General features: G+C 36.3%; 1 protein-coding gene across 6 annotated transcripts in view; it reads right to left on the bottom strand.

Moving 5' to 3' along the window:
* Positions 1 to 20,850, bottom strand: part of astn1 (astrotactin 1) — a 271,979-nt gene that overhangs the window by 206,664 nt on the left and 44,465 nt on the right. For all 6 annotated transcript variants that reach the window (XM_084120756.1, XM_084120760.1, XM_084120759.1 and 3 more), the window contains exons 2-4: positions 16,272 to 16,459; positions 5,314 to 5,707; positions 854 to 1,003 (exon numbers count right to left, since the gene is read on the bottom strand). In XM_084120756.1, the coding sequence (XP_083976882.1) occupies positions 854 to 1,003; positions 5,314 to 5,707; positions 16,272 to 16,459 (732 nt within the window). The remainder of the gene's footprint in view (positions 1 to 853; positions 1,004 to 5,313; positions 5,708 to 16,271; positions 16,460 to 20,850) is intronic.

Genomic DNA, 20,850 nt, shown 5'->3' on the forward strand with positions numbered 1-20,850 from the left:
TAGATATAGTGATTTTTGCTATTTTTAAAGCAAAAAAGTTACATACCCTGTATTGTGCCTTTAAAGCAAATAAAAATACATCCTTTTTTTTTTTTTTTGCAGAAACACATCCTAATTGAAAAAAATAAATGAACAAATAAATAAATGCCAAGAAAACAAATTATTATGAGGTCTAAAAATACACTACTGTTCAAACATTTGGGCTCAGTAAGACTTATTTTTTTGGTAAGAGATTAGTACTTTTATTCAGCAAGTAGACATTAAAGTAACAGTAAACTTTTACAAAAAAATATACATTTAAAATGATTGCTGTTCTTTTGAACTTTCTGTTCATTAAATTATCCTGAAATAAAAAAAAAAACTTAAATCACGGTTTGCACAAAAGCAGCACAGCCGTTTTCAACATTGCTAAAAATAAGAAACAATTCTGAAGGATCATGTGATACTGAAGACTGGAGTAAAATCTGCTGAAAATTCAGCTTTGCCACCACAGGAATAAATTATATTTAAAAAAAGATTAAAAATCAAAAACAGTTATTAAATTGTAATACTATTTCACAATATTCCTGTTTTTTATTAAAAACAGCCTTGGATAGCATAAGAGACTTTCAAAAACATTTTAGAAGTTTTACATCCTCCATACTTTTGAAATGGAACTGTAATTGCACTAAACATTCCTGCAGTTATGTGTAGGGTAAGGGACTTGTAGGATACAGGCTAAGCTAGCAGGCTAATCGGCTAGCAGTATGCTAAGTTAGTACTGAACTAACTAACAGTACAAAACGCACACAGAACGATGAATGGTTAACAGTAAGATTACAGAAACCATTTCAACCCTTATACCCAGACTCACCATGCGTTTTGCTGGACAGACGCTTGCGCTGGTTGGTGGAGGTGTTGTGTGGGAGGAGTGTGTTTTGCTGGTGATTGCTGTTGACAGGACTGGTAGCTATGATGTTATCCTTGTACTTGCTCATTAGGGACAGTTTTGTACTATCACTCCCTGATGGAAAAAGGTTACAATTAGGGATAAAGAAAGAGAGACGAATGAGCAGCAAATAACAGTCCACCAAGGGCATGCAGAGACACTTTATGTAAACGCTTGTCATTCAGAAGGACGAGTCTAAGTGGTCTATGTGAAGTATTTTCAGGGTTATATTACAACGAAAGCAACTAAGAGCCTTTACAGCCCAGCGACTCTGGATATGACATTCCGTCATTCACCATTACGCAACATCGCCATCCCCTGTAGTTAGTCTGCCCCTTTATAATGAGTAAATTGCACAACAAAGACAACTGGCACTGCAGGGTTTCATTGTATTAGGCAAATTACTGTGACAGCATGAAATCGCTCCTCTCCTGCTTTTTAGGGGTATTTATAATGGGCTACTCTTCAAGGCAAACATCAACATCATTTCACATCTGATAAGGGGTGGCCACTCCAAATTCTGTGTGTCCAATGGACAAGGCCAATCTGGCACAGACTCGGGTCTAGTCATGTGACTCACATCTATCCTTGACTATTACAGAGCATAAATGGGTTCCATGGGTGCCATGCACCTACGGCCAAATAAGCAGTTTTGCTTAGCAGGAATATACAGTGTTATCACTTTGATATTATTTGGGAAAAATAGCTTTAGCTAAATAAATAAATATGTCATGTTGATTTCCTCTCTGCAGCTGTTTTGATATAGGCTTTATCCAATTTCTGGAGCTTTGCACTTAACCCGGGGTTTCTCGCAACCACATACCGAAAAGGCGAGCTCTGCTGCTGACTCTTGAGCTATTGAGGTGAAATAAATATTTTCAGGGCCAGCAATATGCGTATGATGTGCTTAGTACATGCAATTTAAATCTCACAGGTTCCTGGATGCAAAAATATATTTGGTATCATGTTGTTTATATATACATAAATCAAAAGACGTTCAAAGTATTTTTATTTTTATTTATTTTTTAACAGCTATATCAAATGTAAAAAGAACTTCAACACGCTTTGATCATGTGTGTTCACTTATGCATTCAAGGCCTAGTTGCCAAGTTGTTTATGTAACTCTGAAATTAGGCACTGAATCAAAACACTGAATTGGGAGTGTGAATTAATTTACTGAATGATTAAAGTATGCTATTAAATCATTAAGGTTATTGTCTGAGGTTTTATTGGAAATTGTATAGCACAAAATTTGCTGTGCATGTTAAAAAGTTAGGTCACTCAAATTTAAATTGTGGTTTAGTCCCCCTCATGCCATTCCAAAGCTGAATCCGTTTCCATACAGCACAAAGGGAGGCATTTTTGAAGTCTTTGCAGGTTACTCTTTTACATGCAACTACAATGAATGGGCACTGAAGCATTCAAGCTTTAAAAAGGATGAAAAAGCACCATAAAAATGATTATAAAAGTGGTTTATATGGCTTGTGTGATACATTCCAAGTCGTCTGAAGCCATAGCTGTGTGTGAGAAAAAGCTTTCAATGTAAGACATAATTCATGATGTAATTGAAAATCGTGACATCCACCCTAGTTATCTTTGGCACATTCATGAGAGTTTATGAAAGAAGTGCAGTTAGTGAACAAATCATTGTTTTGAGTCAGATCTTTTCAATTAATTGGTTGATTCAGTTCACTAAGTCAGTGTGAATGATTTGTTTATGATTGGTTTAACCTGTTAACCGTTGCCAGTGCGTCGGCGCACTGAAGCGGTTTTATTTATATATAGTTCAAAGTTACTATCAGATTTAATGTTATACCTTGACAAACTATACATCATTAAAAAGATATAAGACTCAAGTTTCAGAATTTGACCACTATTGTATTCTGAGAAACTTATAGCGACAGTTATTTCTTAATTTGTGTCAGGAGTTATGAAATGAAAAAATTAGTCGATACCTTTGATATGAATTATGCGCGTCAGCCGCTTTCATTCATAAAAAACTCCCGTGCCGTCGTCATGACAGCGATACACAAAACAACGTGCCTCAGGGCTTTAGCTCAAAAATGTGCAGATTTGGAGAAATATTGATATATTCTCATAGGTTTACATCAGATTTCTATAGACAGGAATAATATTTATTGAATTTATACCCAAATGCGTCGATGTAATCATTATGAGCGTTTGCATAACTCTGATACTGTGTTTTCAATTCATACCAATAGCCTGAGGGCGCCCTCGCCGCCCTGTGCACAGTATTAGAACATGAAGAAGTGCCATAATCATGTGACAATCCAGGAAGCCTCGAACACACACAAAGCTAACAAAAGATCGCGCTGTAACTATGGCTGTAACATGCAGTTTTGAAGACAATAAACATGTTTGCTATGATATTTGAGTTACCTGTGTTTTTCAATCCATGCCAGGTATTTCCATAATAATAGATTATATTTATAATGTAATGCTAATCTATATAGAATCGTTGTGCAGAACACTATCCAATAGTATATTTTCTGTCTGATTTTTTATCTGAAGCCAAATTAGATCACAAAAAATTATTTAAAATACTCGATTTGCTTTATAAAGTAAGTTTATAAGCACAAACATGGTTTTAATCTCATAAATTGTCGTGTATTGATGGTGTGCTAAGCTAACATGCTAGCTAGCCCTAGGTGCACCTGCCACCTAGAAGTTATATTTTTATTATTTTTTGAATGCTTACTGAAATGTTTCTTTATTCAAGAAATGCATTTGATACAGTTTAAAATGTAAGGGTGAACTTTAAGAAAAGAAATTAGTGACTGAAACCATATGAATAGCCTGTGAATAGCCAGTCGTTAGTAACTATAATGCAGACAAAAGAAATGCATATTTAGAGCCATAACCGGGCTGGAGAGGTGTGAATGTGTGCAGGGGGAGACTGAGACTGAATGGGGCTCGTTTGCACCACAAAACAATAAAGACAATATACTGGATAGATGGTTAGAAGATGACAATAAACATCAGTAGCATTTTAGCGTCAAATCAAAATAAAGTCACATGACATGGTCTTGAAAAACATTTCACTAAATACAGAGTTTTGGACTTATTATCTTAAGATTTTAAACATAAAATGTTTAGACATGTGGCATTAGCTGTAGTGCATTTCTAGATTGCTCCAGTGCCAACTTCAATTTTTTTTTCATGAGGATAAATTCAGCTTTGCCATCATAGGAATCAATTACATTTTAAAATATATTCAAATAAAAAAGTAATTTAAAATTGTAATGACATTTCACAATATGACTGCTTTTTAAAGCATCAAATAAATGCAGTGTTGGTGAGCAGAAGATACTTCTTTCAAAAACATTTTTATTTTTATTTTTTAATCCTAATGATTCCAAATTTGTGAACAGTAGTGTGTGTCATCTAGCCTGGGAAAACCCAGACAACTTCCGGCAAATTCAGATTTGCTCGAGAAGTAGTCTGGCAAAGAGCTCATTCAAGCCCATTTCCATGCCGTCGAAATCGCGGCACCAATCAGAAACGTTGAGGCGGGCTTTACACAATGACGATCGCTCTGATTGGTTTTAGGTCTATCCAATTGCGCCCATGGCATTTGAGCGACGTCCGTTCAACTTTTAAATGCTTTATATTCAAATTGCAAACACATGAGGACAGTCTCCATAAAAGACCCACTGGCAGATGAGCGTGCTACTACATTTCTCTCCGAAACGGTAGGAAATTAAATTAGATTTAATAGAGGATTTTAACTGTGACACAATGATTGACAGGGCAGTTTAAGTGACAGGATGCACGCGACAGATCCGTCCGAAAAAGATGACGAAGTAGTGTGTCCTAAAGCTTGCCTACTTTTTTGCTACACATTCAAAAGTAAATACCTTTTCTTCACAAACAGAGTAGCCTACATACTTTTATGGCGTAGTGTAACTTAGGCAAATTGCGACGCAGCATATGGCTTTACACGATGACGATCGCTCTGATTGGATTTAGGTCTATCCAACTGCGCCCAGAGGCATTCGAGCGACGTCCGTTGGTGACGCCCCTTTGGAAATGATTTGTCTATGGAGCTTTGCCAGACTATTACTCAGTTACTACTGAGAATGGTCTGGTTTTAACCATGTGTCATCTAAAATAATGGTCATTCAACAAATCTGAACAAATCATTTTGGTGAATAGATTCAAAAGATTTGAATAACTGGGATGAATCAAAATCTCCTCTACTACTTTAAAGCCTTATTCATTGTAATTGCATTGAAAAGAGCAGCCAGCACACATTCATTCATTTGAAATGGTATAAAGTAATTTTTAGTGAGCAATCCCTTTAACTTGCAGTTTAACATTGATCTTTATATTCACACAGTGCAGTGTGCGGAGGGTTCACACACCTGGAGTGAGGTCCATGCCAGCTTTGTCATTGCACCCTTGAAGTGAGTCAAGTGTACGTGTCATCTGACTGGTGAAGTCCTCTCCGCCATTCATGCACTCCCGCTGAAGGTGGTGTCGTAGGTCTGTGATGTCATACTCGTACCCGTCCAAGATCGGAGTCTCACGGATGCTGAGGGTGCCGCTCGAGTTGTGGCCCTGCCCGCGAGAATTTCTCAAACTTTCCCGGGCCTGTCCACCCATCAGCACCGAGGGGATGTAGTGAATCTCATTGGCTGCTTCAGCACTAGCGCTCTTCTGTGGCTGAGGTACCCGGCGACGTTTACACCAGCGTCTACGAGTGTACAGGATCAACACCAAACACAGGATGGACAACAGAAGAGCGATCATACCACCCTACAGGGACAAAGAAAATGGAAGAGAGAAAATGCATGTATAAAAATAGTAAAAAGATACTGCAATTTTTAACAAATGTTCAGATGTATTTCATAATGGAAACCAAAGAATTTTTTGAGATTGAAAAAGAACATTGTGTTTTCTCCCAAAGTACCTCATTCAAAATGATATACCAGGATTTATAATGTGCATCAATCTGATTCAGGTCATCTGAATGATGACTGGCTCACACACCTGAGACAAGATATTATAAATCTGAAATTCAAACTTAAGGCCTAAATTATGAATTGCAGCACTTAGTTGCGCAGTGGGAGAACCACTGCGCCACTAAGAAACATATTGTACAAAACAAAGCAGCATTATATTCAAGTATACATTTAAACTGAACTGAAAGGAAACAACTCAACTGAACTTACCCACACTAAACTGAATTAAATAATGATGAAATTTCACCCATTCCACATGTAAAAATCTTAAAATATTCTCATGTAGATGTCAGAAATTAGTTGGACCATGCTGAGTATTAGCATTCCAGTTTAATTTGCTTTACCATACACAAAAAGCTCTTATTCATATAGGTCACTTATGCTGAACAAAAAATGTGTGTGTGCGCTTCAGAAAGAACTGAAACTGCAATAAATTGTTTGTTATTGATTACAAATTCTCAGCAGTTTTAAAAGGTATTACATCAATTTTCTGGTAATGCATGATATGTACAAGGCCAATACCGGGAGGGAAGGAATAGGAAAAAGGGAGGCCAGAAAAAAAAAAATCATTATTTTTCATTAGTTTGTAGCTATACAATTTTTAGCTATATAAATATTTGTGCCATATTTGCACTAAGGAAAGTCTAGTATTTAAAAAGCATGTAATCATTATGATTTTAAAGAGATATGCAACAGTGTAAGTGAATTTGTGTAGCTATGGCTGAAGAAAAACATGGAGTTGTTTTCTGTGCATTTTACAAAAATGACCATGATTATGACTAATTATAGTGGGAAAAAACACACTGCAAGACAGTGTGATTATAATCTACACATGCCACTAAAGACTGCTGGATAAAAACCATACCAAGACTGCGGCCACATATAGCACCAGATCCAACAGATAATTAGTTTTGTGCAATTCAATTTCCTTTGGGTCCATCACTTTGAATTAGCCAAACAAGCAAAATGTAACTTCACTGCGGAGAAAATTATGGAAGGCTGCATGTTACAGACGGTTTAAAATTAGACCAGATGGGATATCTCTTTATGAAGGGCAAACTATAAAGACCAAACAAAACATCACAATCTAGCAGCATGAGCAGACCTAATTGAATTAGCCAACGGATACAAGTGATGCTATCATGGGTTTTTCACATTCTTTAACAACTTTAAGCAGATGTCCTGTAAGCTCCCAAAATGGGTAATATTCTGCAGCAATTGATCCTGTCATTTTCCTGCAACAAAGTTTTTATTAGTAAAGTGCCAACTGAGATATTTGTTGTTATTTCAAATTAACTAATTAAGTGTAATACAGAAAGCAATTGAAATCATAATATACAGTATCATATACTTTTTGGTTTACAGCTGTTAGGCAACAAGGCATTTAACGAATCCTGAAAATGATACAAAGATACTGCAAAGCAAGTACAAAAAGAGTTGCATACCAGTCATTTATTTGCATGGACACTTTTTCTAATATTAGCAAGCATTTAAAACACTGAAGCCACCTAAAACAACTGTTTAGCAGAATCTGTATTTAAGAATTTTTATAAGAGCAATCTTAAGCATAACATTTAAAATGTATCAATAAGCATTTTGTTAAAATCATAAATTTTAATGCAAGAATACATATATTATGCCCTTCTTGTATATTTCACTAAATTGAGTAGGATTAGAATTTTGAAGAATAATCTCAACACAAGGCATAAAAGATTATTGAAGAACGCAACTGTGCAGAGGATGACGGTTATGCATTTCTTCTTGATAAATCACCTCCTGCTCCGCCTGTAAAATCAATGCAAAATGTGCATCTCATTGACTTTCATCCCTCTGAAAGTATGAGGATGATAAATAATTGCGATTGCTTAAGACAAAAGGTTTTTTTCTTGTTTGTTTCTGCATGAGCGTGATGTAAGACCGAGGGACTGGGCCAATATTAATGAGTGGGTCATTGTAGGACAGTTTTCCAGATGGGCCTTTATCTGATCTAGGTGGCTTTTTCAGAATAAATGAGAAAGGCAAGAGGAAATGCCCTTTCCGTTCAAGGGTGCATGTGGACATAAAACAAGGTATTTTCAAGCACTTAAACTCTAAGTGTAGCGAAGGAGAATCCACAGGGATAAAAAAGGATTTACTGAATTACCCATGTTTTATTGACTTATTTATTACACTTCCTCCATTAAATGCTATCTGGTGCCAATATCCTCCATCTGTAGAACAAGTATAGACAGTATTCAGCTGTGCCGTATTCAGAGAAAAAAAAAAAGGGGGGGGGGGGTATACATGTGTATATCAGTTATTCTATCACTTTCAATTTATTAACAGCTTTCAATTACATTTTAAAGTTTTAGCAATTTTGTTGTGTTTTTGTCATTATTTTTTTTTTATCTCTATATTCAGTAAGTTTTTAGTTTGGTAATTTGGGTTATTTTAGTACTTCAACTTTTATTTCAGCTAGTTGCCAAGACAACATTTACATTTAGTTTAAGTTTTTTATATATATATTTTGTTATTTCAGTTAATTTTTATTTTACTTCAATAATGAAAATGTTTTTAATGGTTTTAGGTTTAGTTAACGATAATAACCCTGAAATATATACATATAGTCAATTTAAAGTGTTCATTTATACATAAATAGTAAATAATTAAATAAATAAATAAAAACACACACGTTAAATTGACCATGATAGGAGATCAAAATACTACTGACCTCTTTCTTCTGTGATACACTCCAGTGAAGACCACCGTGTGCTTAAGAAGTGCACTCATGAGAGGCAGTGCATTTAAGAGAATGCATATGCATTACTCAATATAGACTTTTCTTCTTAACGTCCATGTAAACTGCATTATAAATACCCACCTCTCAGCAAAGAGCTTTGGACTACAGTGTAACCTGAAAGAACTATTCCTGGAATGTCATCATCGTGACTACCTCACAGATTCATCTTTCACCGCTTTTAACATTGCTTGCCCCTCTTTCTAGCATTCTTAGCCATTGGTTACATTCATGCTGCCCTGGGCCCTTGGGAAAGAGTTTAACGCAACGATATATCACTTTCCTCGTATGGCTGCAAACAGGGCAGAAACTCAAACCTCCAGCAGGTCTGTTTTATAAATGGAGTTGAGCTTTCAGGATGTTTACACTTGCATCCTGGCCTTGCTTTGCAGGTGCCTATAGAGATGCATAGTTTAGATGGGATTGGGAAAAAGAACAGCATGTAAGCATGAGATGCTTTCGGAAAGGTCAGCGTTTTGGGACTTAGTGCAGCTGTTAAGTTCAGTTAGCAACTTCCTCCTTCAAAATACCCACTATCAATACTGTCAAGGTAAATAAATCAGCTTCATACATGGAGGAAAGAAGCATGCGTTTCCTCTGACACACCTTCAAGCTCACAGAGTGTTTGTCAAGCAACTATTTTATTGGCCGTTAGCCAATGCGAAAAGAATTGATTTCTGCTTTATTGCTTTAGCTCCCCTTCATATCCAATTCCGTATCCACCTTAATGCCACCCCTCCAGTTTCCTCTGAAACACTATCTTCTAATATTCCCAGAAGTGTGGGAAATTCAACATACATACTTCAGCTGGGGCACTTCAGCACTGTTTACCAAGAGCTACATCAGCACAAGGTGTGATGTTCCATTTTATGGGCAAAGGGGAGAAAGAAAGAAAACAAAGAAAGACTTTAATCACATCATAAATTATGGATTTATTAGCTCAGACCAACATAAAAGATTGTCTGAGACATCAATCCAAGGGCCAGATTATTGCCGCAACAACAAGGAAAGAAAACCACAATAATTAGTCTAAATTCAAGAGGTCACAAAGTATGTTCTTTTAAAAATTAAATGTGAAAGATTTATATAGAGTTCTTCATGACAGACGGAGTAACTGATAATATTTAAGGCGACAAAATCAATGTAAGATTTCTTAATGAAATAACACAGGAAGCTGAGAATGTTTAAGGAATGATTTAGCTCAATCAATACTGTAATTACGTTAGGCTCATATATCTCTCAACCACCACTCAATATAGAGGATGTCTATGGCTTATGAACACTAAGAAAGTATGCATTCAGGGAAATTTTCTTAAGTTAGACATCAACCTTCTTAATATTACTTAATATTAATATCTTAATAATACAATAGAAAAATAAAAAAAATAAAAAGAATGTCTCCTTTCTAATTTTTTATTATAATTTTTTTTTGTAAAAAAGTATATAGGGTCGCTAGCAGTAATAATGTATGGATTTTTTTTTTCTGTGCAACAACAATTGAATCTCTAAAACAATTAAATGACTCAATAAGTGCAATTCACCTTTATTCCTCAAGGTGTCAATGTCTGATACACAATGATGAAGTGACGTTTCACTCATAATTACCACAGGCAGAAAACAAAAAAATACACAAGTGTAATCAGCAAAACTTGAAATGGCTCAGTGATTTACTGCAGAGCAAGTATTGTACGAATCAAATATTAGTGTCACCGTCACATGATGGATCTGCTGAAAAAGCCGTAAGCGATCAAAAAATGTTGATTTTAAAGACGTTGAAAATGATAGCTTTGAGAATGTTTGAGATTGCGAATATGAGCCAGATGCTGAATGTACTGGGAAATGAGCTGTGATGATGACAGTGATGATGGTAAAAAAACATCTGCTCAAATTGAACCCTTCCAAGTTCCAAAAGGTAAAAATATGCTTTATTCTATTCTTTTGTAATTGTTAATAAAATATCAGGAGAGTTTTATACTATTGCAGCAGGTAGAGATCCATCCATACTATATATAGATCCAGGTCGCTAAAGACCTGAAAAAGTAATAATGATTGGTGAAACATTTATACAAGAAAAGGTTAAAGGGACAGATAATAAACAAAATATACACAAAACTATTTAAAAAAAATGTATTCTCTAACAATGGAATGCCATACACCACAACAAATGCATTGTCCATTTTGAGGAAATAATAACATACAATATACCCTATATATATTTTCCCCATGTTGTGTTTTTTTTTTTTTTTTTCATTGTTGTGTTCATAAAACAAAAAACAAAAAACAAAAAAAAATGCATCTATTATTGTGCTAAATCCAGGACACAATACCATCTGTTTCTGTTGCCAATTTGAGGATGGCTGTCAGGTGTTGTGATATAGATGCAATGAGGACTGTGTTACACGAGATGCCCGTCTTTCCACCCAGCGTGTGCAAATTACTGCAAGGGCACGGCGCAGCTGAGCCAGCCAACCGCAGAGAGATAAACCACTGGGGAACAAGCTTCAGGCTGGCAAATGGGAGAAACTGGGGTCAGGAGCAGCCTATGGATGTTCAGGCTTGCTGAGTAGAGCAAATTGCAGCTTGTAAAACGGCCATCTGAATGGAGGGGGAGGTGTGCCTAAAAAAAAAAAACCTTCCTCTTGAGAATACAGCCACCTCTAAGAACATATTAGTACAAAACGAGGGCGGAACAAGATGGAAAAATAGCTCGCTAAATATCAAAGGTCCCTTGAGTGGCAGTGGAATGTGTTATTTGATTGTAGGTGGGATTTGGTGACTTGGTCATTTGTAGAACCCCCCAACTGCAGTTGACTCAATTGCTCATCTATTACAGATGCCCAAGGAAAGAGGGTGGTCGCTCTTTGACAGTCTGGGTAAGGAAGCCACTGCTGCTTTCAAAAGGTTACACATTACACCCTTAAGAGAAGAAAAATAAGCTGAGATGGAAAAAAAACACTTTCAATTTGCCACATGGCATTTGTGATAGCAACTGGAGATACGAGCTGAAGAATAGATTGTTAAAAAAAAAGAAGAAAAAGCCTCATCAGAGTCAAAATGACAGCACAGCTGGGCTTTCATCAAGGCACATTTGACGAGTGCTTTTCCATTCACAAACCCTAAACTATCATGGTGAGACTGCGAGGCTGGCGCTGAACGACCACCGTGCACCACTGAGCCGAGCAAAAGCCCCAGCTGGCCAGAGGACCGCCACAATAGACATGGACTGGTGACAGGTGTCTACACTGGCAGCCTGCTTTCTTTGGGACTGGCATCGCTGCAAAGCACTCAAGGAAGTGATATGATTTTAGGGGGTACTGGGTTAAGGATCTTGCCCTCCGGCCGCGACGAGTCAGAGCCAGAAGGGGATGCGGCGTAGGTACCATCTGTCACAGAGGCTGCCCATCACACCACCAATAAAAACCTCCCCACTTCTCTCCCACCTTTGCAATAACATAGTCTGAGGAAAAGAGTGGCAATATGAGAAGAATAAAATGCTCAAATCAAATGGGTGGGACATAGGGGGGAAGTTTTTTTTTTCCTTTTGCATTTCCTTGGAAAATTTGAATACGTACATATTGGTTTGTTTTTCATTGCAAGTTGAGGACTCAAGGTCATCCGATAATTTCACATTCAGCAAGCGTCAAGCCATGTAGGCTATAGCAAAGCAGCTATATGGCCTGTTTTGCTCAGATTTTGAAATAGAAATGATCAATCACTTTGAACAACCTGCCTTTGAACAATGCTCTGAGATTATATATATATATATATATATATATGTAATCTGGTCTTATATATATATATACATATATATATATATATATGGGCTTGACATTAACACCGCCAACCCGCCAAACGCGGCTGAATTTCCACTGTGGCATGTAATGCAGTCACTCCTACTAGCCACTTTGGCGGGTTAAATTTTATATAGGCCTAATATACATTTTTCAATTGTAGTCTTTTAAAAAAGGCATTTGAAATAATAAACTCTTCCGCAGGATACACAATACCAGATGCACATTTTCACTCTCTAATCTGTCTGACAGGTAGTTGACACACAAACCCCTCACTCCCTCATTTCGTTTGGTCTGGATGAATATTGTTGGCGTTTTCAGGGCTTGAATTTCAGCGTGGGATTGCGCGTATTGTGCACAATTTTACTCATTCCCACATAATTTTGTGCTCACACCCAAAGTGCATGAACATAAAGCCAAGTATTTTGGCTATATAAAACAGTATAATGGGTCCGTGCGTCATGTCTTAAAGTAACAGCAGCCTAATATACCGGCTGCCAAATTATGAGATAATATTACAAATATCTATATGGCAGTTTTCCACTATGGTATCAATGTCAAAATTGTGGCCAGTGAGAATGCAAAGTGGCTAGTAACTTTGTAAACCACTAGCCACAGTGGCTGGTGAGCAAAAACGTTTATGTCAAACCCTGTATATATATACTGTATATAGGGCTGCACGATATTGAAGAAAAATGCAATATGCGATAACTCATTAAAAAATGCGCTATTTGATATGTGATACGACAATGCTTAAAGTGTGTAAAATAAACTTAAATTCTCTTTAAAATATATGTAAAATTATATAACCAACATACGTGTTCAACATTATTTTTGTGACAAGAAAACATCCCTACAACTTCTGAAAGTGAACAGCAGTGTTTTACTGTAGCATAAGAAGTGTTATTTTAACATCAGTGTAAACCACGGGGTTTAGGGTTTCAGGTTATCCTACATTAGGGTTATTTAACAACAGAAACTGAATAATCAAATGTAAAAATAAAACACTGCTTAGTTTTCACTGTATTAATTAAATATATATATATATATATATATACTGATTCTTATTAAAGCTACAAAAGTTATTCAGCGAGCAGTGAGTGATTTTCTCTGTCTTTTGTTCATGACCCCAGTTATTGCAAGCCGTTGCGATATGCATATCGCGATATATACATTTCAATTGCAAATATTTATATACACAATCAAATTCTAATCAACAAATAATTAAAAGTATAGTGCTGCGTTCCGGTCCAAAATTGTCATGCCCTTCACTCGCTAACTTCCCTCCGTCTCGTTCACTCGGATGTACGTCATTGCTTACGTTGCATGAGTGCCCACTACTGGCGGAAACTGCAATGGGCTGAATTGGAAAGTCCTAAGCCCTTGATCACTTGGAATCAGCTGTGGAGTTGATTTATTTATTTATTTATTTATTTTCCCTTTAAGAATTTGTTTAATGCAGCATCCAAATGTTTATAGGTGTGTTTGGGTTGTTTTAAATAAAAAAAAATATATATAATTAATATATCATAGAGTTGTTTGTTGTGGTGGTGATTAGATGAGATCTGTGGGGACGTCACAATCGTATTGCATTGTGGGACATATAGGTGCCTGAAGTGTACATATGAAGTAGACTCGCTCCCTCGGTCAAAATCGAGGGAACGAGGTTCTGTTCATATAAACTTCCCTCCTCCACTTCACGAAGTGGAACGCACTTCAAAATGGCGGCAGGGATTCCCCCGAGGGGAAGTGCTTAGGGAAGTTCGCAAGTGCGTGTCTAAAAGTGGACTGGAACGCAGCCTATGTTTTCATGGTGCCTCATTAAAAAAATCAGATGAGAAAAAATACTCAACTCACTCATCAGATGCAAACTCTTCAAAATCTTTATGGGCCAACATAATTTCACCCTACAAAACCTTAAATGGTAGTGGTGTCTCAATCAACCAGTGATCGCACAAATCTTGTTTGTGCATCTGTAGTCTAAATAATTAAGTAATTAATGACCGGGTCCCAATCTTTTAGCCGTTTACAGACATCAAACACACAATCTATTTGTACTTAAATACTGCGCTGTCCTTCATGAAGCAAGCAAAATTATCTGAGAAGAGAAAATTGTTTGGATCCCGTTGCTCACCTCAATGAGGTTGAATCATCTGTTGACTTCCTGCATGTTTCCTTTAGAATACTAATAACTCTCTTTGTGGGGATATCAATTTCAGAGGCTGTGTTTGAGATAGGAGGCATGCAATATTCTTCAGCTTCTGAGGGATCATGCAGGGTTCGCTCAATAGAGGAGGTTTCCCGGAGCTCGGAGGAATCATATTCCGACAGGGATCTTTCAGTAATCAGTGGCTTTGCACAGAGAATCAACTAACCATCCAAAACAACTGCCATACTGCTCTAATGTGCAATTACAGGATTTAGAATTCAAGCAGCAAAGGAAATCCAGCAAAGCCTGGAGCCCCCATATGTCCCTTTTGCTTTATATAGAAATAATGAGCCATTTGTGCATTTCCTATAAAAATATTTGCATACCAAACACTTGAATATCACAACAGCTCATTCATTCAACCTGTGTTCAGAACTCTCCATTCATCTGAGCTGCTAACTTTGCCCCCATTCAAATCCCACTGCTGTTCAGCATGACAATTTACAAATATGGATTTTCCACTAATTACTACAGAGTATGTTTAAAAGCTTTTAAAATCCTTATGCCCTGAAGAGTCTTCGCTCCGATTGTTCTTAGGGTAACTACTTCTAGGGATGACAGTAGCATAACGATCCGAGAGAGGAGAACCGTAAAGCCAGGAGGCATAACCACTAATTGACTGAATCTGAACAAATGTTATCTTCCTTTCCATCTAACACACAACGCAAACTTTTCTTATCTAAGTAATGTGTTTTTCTCCCGGCTTAGTTCACACAAAACCTGCAGGACTCCAAGGAAAGATTGGAAGATTATAAATACACTGTAAAAATTATATATATATATATATATATATATATATATATATATATATACTGTATATACTTGTTTTGCCCCTTGAAAGTTTGTTTATGGGTTTTTCTTCAACTACATATATTTTATGTCTTAAGAGTTGACTGATGAGCCTTCATCATTTCTTTTTGCTAATTATCAAATTATTTTTATGGATAGACTTCTTTTTTTTTTTAATTCTTGCTCCAGACCCAGAATTTTGACCTTATAAAAATATGACGATCTGCCCCAAAAAATGATATATTCATTGTGTGAAAATTGATTATGCAATGTTTTACTCAAATTACTATACCCAACTATCACATCAATTACTGCATTATCAGTACAAAGCCCATAATGAATTACAAACAAAAGTTATTGTACTCAGTTATCATGGAGACAACAGTGTCAGTGAAGAGAAATTTGATGAAATTTGAAACATGAAGTGTGAAGAAAAAAACTGAACAGAATGCTTTTATTGAGTGTCGTTTCCAATTAAGCTGTAAGTTTCTTAAATTAGCAATTAAATTTGCCTTAGGAAGACAATGGAGTCAGACATTTTATTCCAAAATATTTAAAAAGTAATTTCCATCACAGAATGTTACCCCCCCAAAAAAAGACTTTTTTTTTTTCTTCAAACACAATCCACAGGTTTGAAAGTCTCCATAGTTGAAGTAAAAACTTTACCTTTATCTGCGTTTAGAATTTTTTTTTGGTACCATTTGAATGTTTTGCATAATTTAATAATTAAAATAATTCTAAGGGAATTTGTCCAAGAATTAGTGCAGAAAACATCAAGTACTGGGTTGCATACCATGACAGAGATGTGTAAGATGCGAAGCTCCTCCTCTGCGGAGTCACTAGCGGGGTAAGCGGTGGCCGCCGGGCCAGGCAGGTTCTGACTGCCGTCCTGGTGGTGGATGTGGAAGAGCAAAGTGCCATTTTCCAACCACTGCTGCCTCCAGCGCACCAGGGGGATGTCTTCAGAGTTCCCAGAGATCTCTGCCAATATAAACAAAAGATGTTTTGTGTTGCATTGAGCAGTATATGGTGGTTTGCAGGATAAATCAAAAATGCTCCTGTCATGCAAATATACGCAGTATACTGTGACTATATTAGGGCTGGTCCGAATACCATTTTTTGAGCTTCGAAGCTTCGGTAGTAATGAACATCGAATATTCGAAGCTTCGGAGAGAGGGTGCTGAACATATTATTCTCTCTAATAAAGGCAGGAATCTCTATGTGTCTGTATATCCGTTTGCATTTTGATTATTTCGAGAACCGTTCATCCAGTCGACTTCACAAGGGAGTGCAGTGTTGCATTTGGTGCAATATAGATGGACACGCGAGACACAACACGTTTAATTAATAAACTTTTAGTAAACTACAGAACAGCGCGAGCGGGAAGCGGCGCGCCTCACGCGTGCAGGGCTTATATGATCCGAGAACGGACATTGCACTAGTGATTTAAAACGCACACACACAGGTCTGTTAAATTAAGCAATACTTTTAAGGTAGTCTAATATTTTTCTGACTATCAAATTACTGACACAGTAAAGGGTAGATTTAAATAAAGAAAAACTAAATTTAAATAAAGAAAAAGCGAAATTTAAATAAAGAAAAACGAAATTTAAATAAAGAAAAAAACTAAATTTAAATAAAGAAAAAACGAAATTTAAATAAAGAAAAACGAAATTTAAATAAAGAAAAAAACGAAATTTAAATAAAGAAAAACGAAATTTAAATAAAGAAAAACAAAATTTAAATAAAGAAAAAAACGAAATTTAAATAAAGAAAAAAACGAAATTTAAATAAAGAAAAAGCGAAATTTAAATAAAGAAAAACTAAATTTAAATAAAGAAAAAAACTAAATTTAAATAAAGAAAAAACGAAATTTAAATAAAGAAAAACGAAATTTAAATAAAGAAAAAAACGAAAGTTAAATAAAGAAAAACGAAATTTAAATAAAGAAAAACAAAATTAAGTTAGGCCCTAAGTTAAAAACGAGATTAATTTAGATTGATAATAACAGGTAAAAAGGCTAATACATTTTGTTTCTATTATTCTATTTTCCACAATGTCAAAGCAAGGCAGCTTAACCCAAAACGCAAGCTCAGGCATGCACTTCGGTCCATACACACTCCGCTGTTCTGCGCTCTAGCTCCAGGCGTCGGTTCTATTTCTAGCATGCATGCGTTTTCCGCGTGGCTCGAGCCGCGCCTGAGACGCATGTCTCACGCAGGCAACTCCAACCTGTTAACATGGGAGCCGAAATAAAAACGGACACGCCATGCAGCTGAGACGCTCACACCACGCAGCCAGTGTGTCGCCGGCCTTATTCAAGCGCGAATGAGAACCGTTTCGCGGGGGATCCCAGGGGTAAAAAAAACAAAACAAACGAATATTCGAATGTCAAATTTTCAAATCGAATACCAACCCACCGAACGAATATTCTAACATTCGAATATTCGGGTCCAGCCCTAGACTATACATTATTAATATCACTCCAGATATTTTCAGGAATATCAAAGCAATCCCTACGGCATTTGAACTTCACTTTATAAATATACGTGATCAGTTTAAACAGCCTCAAGTCTGGTTAATGGATGCAGAGACATAGGACTAGAGCATTAATGGGAATAGTGCTACTAGACATCACATTAAAAGACAATTTAGGTGGAGAAATGATAAATAGGCTTTCCTTCTGCTCACAGCACAAAGCAAACTGAGCATATGTTCTTGACATTGCATAAATTCTGTTTGATATGTAAGGCCAGAGGATTTCGATATAGCCTTTGAAAAGGGTAACGTCATTTTATGACAGTTTATTGAACTATTTGGGCGGGATGAGCCATTTTTAATGGCTGCTTTAAAATTCTCTTTTTGATTGTCTGATTAAGCGTTTGTTCTTAAACATACTGATGTACTCCTGAAACAAATGAAAAACAAAGCTTTTGACCTGTGCTGCCTCTTTTGCATTAGTAATATTTTAGACAATGGGGAGGCAGTTATCTCCTTTCAAAATGGTGCTGCGGACTGCAAAACAGAGGAGAACCCCTGACCTACTTTATGAGTTGTATATGCACAGGCATAAGCCAGAATGACTCTGCACTTCATCACTAGACATCATACACAGTCCCAGGGGTCCAGTGTGGGAAGGTACCTTTATTAATTAAACAACATGCATGATACAACACAAACAAAGGCATGTTACAGGGATAAATTACTGTTGTTTGCTTGTTTCCAGTAAGGGTGTTTCTTCATGAGCAATTTTGCCCCTGCGGACTTTTAGAAAATAAACTCTTTTAAAACACACCTTTGCACTCTATAGTTTCTTTGTCTACAAACAATGTGTTTTTTTTGTTGTTGTTGTTTTTGCCATTGTGCTTGTTTATGTATGTATGTATATATAAATTATGTATTTGGTATAATAGCATTCTAAGATGAACACAATTCCTTTGTTTTGTTTTGCTAAGCCACCCCAAATACAAGCTAAGGATCCCAAATACATACAATTAAATAATATTTTAACTTTTTGCATAATTTGACGACAGACAGACAGACAGACAGACGATAGATAGACTAGATAGATAGATAGATAGATAGATAGATAGATAGATAGATAGATAGATAGATAGATAGATAGATAGATAGATAAGAATCTAAATTCTTATCTTATAGATAAGACAAGAAGCAAAAATAACTGAAAAGTTTTACAAGTTCCAAAAGGTTTTCAAGACAGTGTGACCTTCATATAACAAAAAGAAAAAGCTGCAATCTTTTGAATAGAATTTAACCCCTAGGACATAAATGTGTCCAAATATTAAGAAACATGCATAAAATTGGCCTCATTTCTACATTCAGCAGGATATGCTTTTGATCTAAAATCAGTTTAATTTGACATTAAATTATAACTTAAATATAAGAAAATATTTATTTTTGTCAAAATGTGCATGAATAATACAAAATCAAGAACCCAATAGTTAAAATTAACTGTGTTTAATTAGCTGTTAGAAATCTGACTTTGAATTGAATTATTATCCAGACAGGTCACACATTCTGTAAAATAACTTGAATACTTTGTATTTCACACCCTGAGTTATACCAGAGTTTTATTTTCTTGAGAAGGCTGTCAGTTCAACCAACTCAACATATTCAGTGCCAAGACAAATTTGTAAAATAAAAACAAAAAAAAACACAGAATAATAAATATATAGGAGAAAAAACGTTGTAATGTAAGTGAAGGTCGGCATCACTTCTGCTATGAGCTCTAACGTGAAAACAGGTGTTTGTAAGAGTCACTGCTCACAGCCTAAAAAATGCCCCACAGACCACGATAACAAATTACAAAACATACAGGTTTAGAATGACAGGGGGTGAGTAAATGATGGCAGACCTTTAATTTTTTGGGTGAACTATCCCTTTAAGATACGAATAATGATGCCCAATTACCCATTTATCCTGGGCTGCCCTCTTTTCTCTTTTTGTTGTTTGCTCTGCTTAGTTTTGTTGTGCATGCCTTTTAGTAAGGCCACCCATGAGTTAACAATTTTTTTTTTTTTTGTCATGCCGTCCAAAACGTGTAAAATTTGGTGTAAAAAATTTGTACGAACTATTGTTTTTTTTATAGAAACCGTGAGATTTGAAGGCTGACTGTTGATAGTACCGTTTTCTCTTTTAAATGCATATATTGGGCAATCGTTACCCCGAAATGCCTGTTTAAATGCAGGAAAGCACAAACCAAAGGGAGAGATGGAAAAAAAGAGAGAGAGAGAGAGAGAGAGAGAGAGAGAGAGAGAGAGAGAGAGAGCACAAGAAAGAGCAGGCTGGGGTAAAAAGCTAGTACTATTCATCTCACATCCTGATGCAGTGTTAGAACCTGCCCTCCCCTCTCTTTCACTGTGTCTGTGCTTACAGAGAGCCACAGACTCAAACATACAATCTGGCCTTTGGCTAGATACAGCCATTTACAAAGGCTGCCTCTGAGGAAGAACCTTTCTAGAGTTGGCCAGGGTGTTTGGCATCATATAAATGCTCATAATGCGAATAGAACAAAGGCTAACGTCTCAAAAAGCAGAGTGGCGGCCTGCCATTATGTGGGATTCACATTTTCATTTAACCCTCTGAGGTCGGCAAACGCGCGGGCGCGTTTTGCCGGATTTTCTCCACATTGTAGCACTATAAACTTAAATTACTCCATCATTTATGGTCATACAGAAAAAAGAAATATAAAAAAAGAATCTGTGATATTTCTCCTTTTGTATGTGTCCACTTACAATCAAATCAAAACATTGTGCTTTTGTAAAATAAAGAAAATAAACAGGGTGTGCGTTCTGCCTCTCTGTCGCGGTGAACTTTTTTTTCTTGAGCACGTCTATAAACTGAAACAAAAC

This window comes from Abramis brama (assembly GCF_963993115.1).
Source record: "Abramis brama genome assembly, chromosome: 7".
Classification (NCBI taxonomy): Eukaryota; Metazoa; Chordata; class Actinopteri; order Cypriniformes; family Leuciscidae; genus Abramis; species Abramis brama.